This window comes from Neomonachus schauinslandi, chromosome 8 (genome assembly GCF_002201575.2).
Source record: "Neomonachus schauinslandi chromosome 8, ASM220157v2, whole genome shotgun sequence".
Classification (NCBI taxonomy): domain Eukaryota; kingdom Metazoa; phylum Chordata; class Mammalia; order Carnivora; family Phocidae; genus Neomonachus; species Neomonachus schauinslandi.
Window position 1 is genome coordinate 61,030,806 of NC_058410.1, and position 8,931 is coordinate 61,039,736.

Below are 8,931 nucleotides of genomic sequence, written 5' to 3' on the forward strand. Positions count from 1 at the left end.
AAACCCAGACTGCAGGACCCCAGGCCTCCGGTCGTGGGGCGCGGCCCCTCCCCGCTCGCTGCCCTCATCTCTGACTTGGGAGGCTGGGGTACCCAGAGGGGCTCCCTGGTTCCCTTCGCTGGGGAACTGATACTCCCCCTGTGTAGATAAAAGAGCGACTTTAGGCCAGCAGGGAGCGGTCGGTTTCCGAGGGGTTTAGAGGTTCGCTTTCTTCCCGGCTTCAGCACTTGGTGGTCAGGCTCTTCCTCACTGGAGGCCCGGAGCTGAGGTCAGGAGCAGCCAGAAGTTTGAGGGGTGTGGGCTGAAGGGAACGTGCTTCGGAACTTCGCTTGCCAGCTCTGGGCTCCCTTGCTCCACTCCTTGCCCCTCTCCCAGTCGCCCCCAAACAAACAAATACACCAGAAAAGGCCAAATCACTCTACTTCCCCCTTTCCTCCCCAGTTTTCCTGCAGTGGGCTCCTCCGCCCTCTTCTCTCGGGGCACCTTCTCCCACGCTTGCCTCCCTCACGCAGGAAGCGAAATCCTGGGCCCAACTTGGCAGACTCAAGCGGAAAAGCCGCGCAGGCAGAAAGCTCGGAGATTCACTCGCCCCTGGACCCTCGACCCCCAGTCACCTCTGCGCCCCAGCGCGTCTCTGCCCCGGCCGCACGCACCCCCAGAGAGGCCCGCCGACTCGCTGCGACTGTAACCAACTTTCCCAGGGGCGGCAGCTGTACCCAAGGCTTCTGCCCTCCTCCCCCTAGCCACCACCTCTATCCTCAGCCTCGGGTGGGTGAACCCACCAATCGTTGACTGCCCCCCCCCCCCATGGTCTCCCTGGAGAGTGAGAGTGATGGACTAGCCCGCGACGTCGGGGCTGGCGACCCTCCCCGTAAAGATTAGGACGTCGGAGCCGCTGGAGCCGCAGAGGGTTCCTGGCAGACACTGTGGGGCTGTTCAGTGTCCCGGAGCGAGGGCCGGAGTTGGAGACAGGGACAGCCCGGCCCCACGGGCCCCTCTCCTCCCTCCGCCGACAAGGTGGGCAGGGTGGGCCTTCTTTTCAGCGGCCTGGCCTTCCCCGAGGCGGGGGTTCACGGCGGGGCTGGGGAGCCTCCTCTGCGTCCGAGCGCCCAGTAGCAGCCTGCCCGGCAGCACCCTCGCCAGCCTTGGCCAGGCGCTGTAAGAACTTTGAAGAATATTTTGTTAAGGGAGCAAACAAACAAAAAGTTATTGATGTCAAATCATTGTCTCCAGAATCGTGTGCTGTGGGACGTAAAAATTCTTCGGACGGAATAGAGATTTCTGAACAGGAAGAGGGAAAGAAGTCCCAACCCTTTCCACGAGCATTTGCCTCAACCTTAAAGCCCAGTGATTTACAACGGCTGATTTGTGTTACAAACCCCCGCAAGAAACTTTTTCTTTCTTTCTACTCTCCGGCCAAACTCTGGCCATATTTTTGTGTGTGTGGCTCCCTCCCCCCCCTTTAAACAACAAACCCAGAGGAAACACTGGTGGGAGGAAAAATAGATGCCCCAAATCAAAAAGGATGCAGATTCAAAGGTACTCCACAGCGAGGTTTCGTACTGCTGTCGTTCTGCACACCGAGAGTTAATCGTATACAATTTATAACAATCAAAATCCCCTGCATATTGCTCAGACGGGGTCCTAGTGCTCCCCGTCTTTCTAAAATCAGTGACAAGTGAGTCTTTGTGGGGCATTTATTTCCTTCTTTTGCTAGATGACAGCTCCCCATTCTGAGAGCAGAGAGCTGTTTGCCGCCAGCTACATACTGCCCACTCCAGAGCCCAGGCTCTTCACGGACGAATCGCATATGGAAGTTTTTGCCCCCCTCCCCCCAAATCCCAGACAAAGAGCTATAAAAACTCAGAAAGACGTGAAAGGAATAAACTTTAAGATATAGATGCACTTTTACTGGTGTATTAAATAACATTTCAGACATTTTTTTTTTTTTTTTAAGAAATACATCTTCGTGTTATCAACAACCAGAATTCTAACAATAAGAGGCCAGGGTTGTTTCGATGGGATATGATATTGTTTCTAAAACCTCTAACAGCTAAGCCAAGCAGAGTTGTTATTAAGGTAAAGGGAAAGTACTACGTGGTAAAGTTAATTAACTTTTTTTTTCCTTAAAAAATAAAGGAGGAAACAAATTTCCTAGCTTCCCACAAAACATACGAACAATGTGAAAATATTCTGATTGTTTATCTCCATAACCAAGCGAAACCTTTAAGAAAACTAAAAAGCCATTTTCTGGCACTCCTGTACCCACCTCTAGATAAGGAAGCGTTGGAATAACTCTGGCCCAAGTTCTACCAAGGTGGGCAAGTTTATTCCTTGATTTTCCAGCTAAGTGGCACACCCCTGCCACTTCTGCATTATTTCCTGTACTGAATCAAGTGGTGAGAATAGGTACCAGGAGCCCTGGTCCTCTCCCACCACCATCTGCCCCCTGTTAAGATATTATGCGTCACTGAAAAAAGTAAACTTTCCTGAATAGGGATAATGTTGGTATAAAATTTAGCTGAACATCCCATTTAGTCCTATTGTCAAGATTCATTGCTAGTACCTCCAAGATGCATTTTTCATTTTAAATAGACACTGTCCCTTTTACCTCACTGAAATATACAAGCAGATCCAAAGAAACACTTTTACCTTTGACCCTCCCTTCACCATCCGTCTTTCTTTTTCGGTTAAAAGCTCCGTTCTTTATCTCATTCTTTAACTTGTCTGGGGATTCAGTAGGATCTAGAACACAGTTCTATAAACTGATTGAAAAATCAACAAAGACAAATCACAGAAGCCAGTGACAAAATGATAATTTCTCTCACCCAGCAACCCAGCATTACCCAAGCTGCTTCCACAGGAAGGCAAGTGAAAGGCCAAAGAAGGCGGCATAGGGACCTACATGCACAGGTACCAAAGCTCTCACATGCCATTTCCCCCCATTGTTGCTGTTGCATCTCTTTATTAGTTGCTCTTGGAGAAATAAGAAGGTAGGAGAGATGAGTGCCTTTATTAGAGCCATTTCATCAGAAAATCTTGCCAACCAGTGTGTGGCTTCCACTGGTAGGAGCAGGAGGTGAAGAAGAGTGCTTTTGTGGCTGCCATCTCAAATATACAGGAGGTAACTTCATGGGAACCGAGAATGTCTACAAGTGCCAAGCATAATATTATCTGTGGCCATTCCCTCTCTCTGACCTTCACGTAACTCTCCCACAGGATCATTTCTCCCCCATCTTATACCATAAATTTTAAAAGTGACATATTTTGAGGAAACAACAGGAGCTTTTGCAGGATGGCCGCATTCTGCATTATTGTCTTTGGGGGAAAGAAAGGGTTTGTTATTGTGGCTGGCCAACATCTTAGGGATGACTTCCCCACAAATTTCTCCCAAGGGCAGTGATGGAGTTTTTCACTTTAGCGTGTCATACATTCCCCAAACTGGCATTGAAACTGCCCGAGTAGCTTTAGAATCTGAACGGCAAGCATGGGTCAAAACCATGGCATGTCCGTTTAACACGTGATGGTTTCCAGTCAGTAGCCCCTGTGGCTAAGAACAAAAACCGCCTTCTCAAGGTCCACTAAAATGCCCTGCAGAGGGCAGATGCTGCTTGTTTTCTGCCTACAATGGAGGAGGATATTGACCCAGAACTCAAATCTATATCCAGCTTAAACATTTTACCCATCAGCATGTCTGCGGTCACAAAACACTTCTTCTTTCTGTCACTTCTTGTTCAGACTATTGATAAGATCATTTGGCTGAATCTGTTTGGGACCTGTGTAATATTGACTAGGAGTTAGAAAAGATGATCAGATGTAATAAGCCCAGAAACCGCCTTTCAAAATGGACATTTATACTTAAACCAGTGTTCCAAGGAGGACTTTAAATACATCAGCAAACTTGTAAACTAACTCAACACTGCTTGGATGTTGCACTAACCTTACACTGATTTTGGTAAGTATAGTGTTCCCTCTAAGAATATCTGAAACAGTCTGTGATTAGCATCACAGCCTTGAGTGTCTTCCATACATTCTTTCCTTTTTTTTTCTTGCCCTGTGTGAGAGCCTGTTTGCTTGTCTGAAGAGAAACAGACACTATTGTATAAACCATTGCAAAATCCATTTTTTCCCCCTGTAAACCTAACAGGAATAATACATGGGACCTACCAATAATCACTTGGTAAACACACATCTTGCATATTGTCAGAGTTACTCTTGGTTGAAAGATATTTGTTAATTATTAAAAAGAGTAACACCCTTAACTAAGCTTTGTTTTTTAGATCCCAAATTATGGGAGGACATGTGGGTAAAGATTAAAGTCCACCTAGTTCCACTGATGCTCTTCAAAAAAAAAGAAAGCACAATCAGTTAAGGTAAAGGTAACCGAGAAAGAAGATGTAGGGATATCTGCATTTATTTAAAGGCGACAAACATCTCTTTGTCGGACCATGAAATGGCAAACAAATGGAAGCTCAAACCCAATGACCATTTCAGTTTAATGCTATAGGTGTAGTGACTGAAAGGTCTGGAACTGATAGTTTTTTGCAAAGAAAAGTGAATTAGAATCAGAACAGTAGTCTCTCTTAAAAAAAAAAAAGCTCTGAGAGTTATAAACATGAAACCTGGCAGTATGCGCATAAAATTTATTCCAAAACTTTATGAAGTATAAAGGAAGGGAAGTATTTTACACACAACTCAACTCAGTCAGTATAAGGTCTAGGGTTTTCTCCCCCCCTTAAAACTTGGCACTATCTTTAAAAATAAAATAAAGATATTTCAATAATTAGAACAAACTATGAAGGTATTGTGCATTTCTGTTTTATGTAGATAATAAAATATTACTTTAACATAAATATATAAGGATCTCTGCGTTTTTATTTTCCCCACAAGCACAACCAAATGTACCAAAACAAAATATTCTTAAAGAGACTGAACAAAAAAATTACATCCCATATAGATTTTGCTCATCTACTCATTTAAAGCTACAGAAAAACAGTTTCCAGAACCTTTTTGCTTTAAAAGAAATAAATATACATTGAGGCAGGCCACTTAAAAATGATATGAAAATATTTCCCTGGGTAGCATTAAAAAAAAGAAAAATAGACAAAGAAACATTTAAACTATTTCTGCATTTCAAAAGACAGATATTAAACATATATACATAGTGGTAAGGTTCAGTGGTAACTTTCATCTTAGTAAACCTATGAGAGTTAGAGGACCTATAGACACGTCCCCTGAACTCCAGCATCTGACCTTACCCACTTGGTAATAAGAATCTGAAAATTCATTTCCTCCCTTTACCATTGGCTATTTGCCCTGCTCTGGATTGCTTCACTAAAGGCCAGTCCCCACACCTCAGGAACAAGCAGCGTGATGCACCCCGAAGCAGCAGCTCCGTGCCCATCTCCTTGTGACATTCGTTGGGGGAAATGAAATACAGGCAAATAAATATGCCCATTATAAGTCATCATTTATCTTGCAAAAACATTGAAAATGAAACAATCACAGGTGTTTGAAAAGACAATATAAAGTATATTTCCTAAAACCTTAACTACTGAGTGCAATGCTAATCTGATGCTGAACCATAATTTTATGGTATTGAGAATTTAATTTTTTAAATAAAAATTTGTCTAATACTTAACCAGAAAAAAAGCCCCAAACTTTTCAGATTAATAAAAAGTGTTTTCCCTTTGAGCGCCCTTTGTGCTGATTATTTTTAAATATTTTAACTGATCACAGTTTAATGGTATTTATTTTCAATACAGTTAGAAGTTTTTTCACCTACACTTCCCAGTAGAGTCTTTTGTTATGGGAGTTAACCATTTTCCATCAAGATAAGGTAAAAACGCACTTAAAACTATTAACAAAGGGAGAAAAGGAAGGATAGAAAATAGCATTTTTTCCCAGTTCATTTGGCTTCCTTAGTGAAAGAGGGGGAAAAAGCTGTCCAGGTCAAACTGGTATTTTCCGTAATAAATTATAAGAGAAGAGGGTGTGGGACCTTAAATACGATTTGATAAACAAATGAGCTAGTGAAGACAAAACCAGTCTAGAGTGGAGATATGCTCTGTATGCATGTGGGTATTTGCGTGGTAAGAAACAGTCTATGCATACACCATTAAGTTCCCAGATTATTTTCTTTATGTTAAAAAAAAAAAGCTATTAGAGGAACAAAGTTTAACTGCTGCTGTCAGCACAAATAATTCCTCATAATCAAGTTATTAATACTGAAGGCAGAGAACTATACAGGGGTTTCTGAAGATATATATTTCCCTAGTTCTCTTCAAAGTGCCACTTTCTGTTGGACAACTCTGGAAATATATTTAACCTCCACATTTCCTCTGAGCTCTTTCACAATGGGCCCGCCTGATAAAATGAAGCAATCAGTCACTCACTATCGATTTTTCTTTTTCTCCCCTCCACAACCTCCCCCAGAAACACTGCCTGAAAATGAAGTTTACTTTGTGGCTGGTAACAAAAACCAATGCTTGACTCATTTTTGTATTCCAAACCGGATTCTTGCCTTGGATAAAGCGGGCAGACCATGCACGTTTCCTGAAAGCAGAGAATGATTTATTTTGTACGAAGCCAATCATTTTTGCTTTGGTAAAAGAAGCAAATAGATGTTACACCAATGTTGGGGTGGGGGGCACCGAAGGTAACCAAAGTTCACAAACAGTAAGAAGAACAAGGGGCAACACGAGAACGTTGGAAATGGAGAGTAGCCAAGAGCTGGCTTCAACTCTCTCTGCTGAGTAAAACAAAACAAAACAAAACCCGGCAATTTCAAAATTAACGGTGGGAGAAAGAAAAATACGTTCATGAATTTGTTCATGTAAACTTCAATTTTCTTGCAGTGCAAATTTATGTGGTGAAATTTTGACTACATTAAAGAACATGTGTATATTTCCCTCTTTCCTGATGAGGATCCACATTAAACCAACACAGCGGCATGTGCCAACTCCGAGCATCAGGAAGCTGTTTTGTGTTTATCACGGGTTGGTGGATGTTTTTTTTTTTTTTCTTTTTGGTAATTTATTTAGTTTTGCCAGGTATTTAACTCAGTGCTTGCCATCTCTCTTTCTCTCTTTCTCTCTCTCTCTATTACACACTCTCTCCTCACTCTCTCTATGAGACACTCCACTCCATTGCCTGGGTACTAGCCTGTAAAGGTCAAAACACATCATTACACCTGCTACCGTTTAAAGGATAGTCCAGTGCCTTAGTTGCTTTCCTTATTATTATTATTTTTTCTTTTTAAGGGACGGGGAAATAATAATTAAAATAAAAGAACAATCAGAAGTTAGAGAGGGAACAAGGGGGCTGGGAAAGGGCCGTGGACCGTAGAGGAGGGGGAGCCCCCACGCTCTGCCCCTCCCCCCCGCTCGAGTTCACTGGACGGGCGTCTGCACCCCGTGGTGTGGTGGCGTGTCCCTACTCCCCCCGTACACATCCTCGGCGCCCGGCAGAGTCCCTCCGGGAGGGGTCATCCTTTTCTCTTTCTGTCTCCTGTTACAAAACCAAACTCTCACCACCTCCTTCTCCAGCTGTAAGCTGTCCGCGAGGGAGGTGATCTCCTGGGCCGAGGGCTTGGGGCATTTGAGGAAATGGCTCTCCAGAGCCCCCTTGACGCTCACCTCGATGGAGGTCCGCTTTTTCCTCTTGCGCCCCTGCGCTGCGATCTTGTCTATGCTCGTGGGGCTGCCCGAGGACGAGTCCGCCTCCTCCAACCACTTGTTCAACAAAGGCTTCAGCTTGCACATGTTCTTGAAGCTCAGCTGCAGGGCCTCAAACCTGCAGATGGTGGTCTGCGAGAACACGTTGCCGTACAGGGTGCCCAGCGCCAGCCCCACGTCCGCTTGGGTAAATCCCAGTTTGATCCGGCGCTGCTTGAACTGCTTGGCGAACTGCTCCAGGTCATCCGAGGTCGGCGTGTCCTCGTCCGAGTGCGGGTCGTGGTGCGCGCCGGGGTGGCCCGGCGGGCCCTGCGGGGGCGGCGGCGGCGGCGGCTGCTGGTGCGGGTGCGAGTGCGGGTGAGGGTGGTGGTCGGCGTGGTGCGGCTCGTCGTGCGCGTCCCGCAGGCCGTGGTGGTGCAGCCCCGCCGGCTGCCCGCCGGCGCCCAGCATGCCGTTCACCGTGAAGCTGGGCTGCGAGTAGAGCAAGCCGCCGTTGGACGCTCCCATGGAGGGCGGGAGGTGCGCTGCAGCCGCGGCGCTCCGCCATGCCCCGGGCCCCGGGTGGTGGTTGGCGGCGTGGTGCACCAGATGCGGCGGCCGCGGCTGTTGCTGCTGCTGCTGTTGTTGCTGCTGCTGCTGTTGCTGCTGCTGTTGCTGCTGTTGGTGCTGCTGCTGCAGGGCGCCTGGCCCGTGCAGCTCGTCGCCGCGGCCGCCCTGCTGTACCACCACCGAAGGCTTGATGTCCGGCTGGCCCAGGGGGCTGGTGGACCACGGGGAGCCGTCGCCGCCGCCCCCGCCGCCGCCCCCGCCCCCGCCGCCGCCGCCACCGCCCCCGCCGCCGCCGCCGTGGGACAGCGCGGTGATCCACTGGTGAGCGTGGCTGAGCGGGTGCCCGTTGCTCTGCAGCGCGCCGTAGTCGCCCTGCACCAGGCTCTGAGCCTCGCGGTAGCCCCCCGCGCCCTGCTGCATGCCGCCCGGCGGCTCGGCGTGCACGATGGAGGCGCTGGAGGTGAGCAGGCTGTAGTGGTTAGACGCTGCGGTCGCCATGACTCTCGGAGCCGGACTGAGCGCTCCGGTTAAAGGAGCCGCGCATTTGACAGTTACTTTTTCGCCTCGGGCTCCTCTGCTTGCTCGCTCTCTTTCTCTTTCCTCTCTCTCTCCCCCAGCGGGCAGCTCCGACGCCCGCTCCGACGCCTTCTGTTGCTGCTCCTGCTATTACTGCTGCTGCCGCCGCCGCCTCCCGCCCGCCCTCGCT

General features: G+C 47.5%; 1 protein-coding gene across 1 annotated transcript; it reads right to left on the reverse strand.

Moving 5' to 3' along the window:
* Nucleotides 1-7,090: 7,090 nt before the first annotated feature.
* On the reverse strand, nucleotides 7,091-8,723 carry POU3F2 (POU class 3 homeobox 2). Its single transcript, XM_021693552.1, has one exon. It carries the CDS (start codon nucleotides 8,721-8,723, stop codon nucleotides 7,392-7,394), a length of 1,332 nt encoding a protein of 443 aa, XP_021549227.1. The 3' UTR covers nucleotides 7,091-7,391.
* Nucleotides 8,724-8,931: the final 208 nt, after the last annotated feature.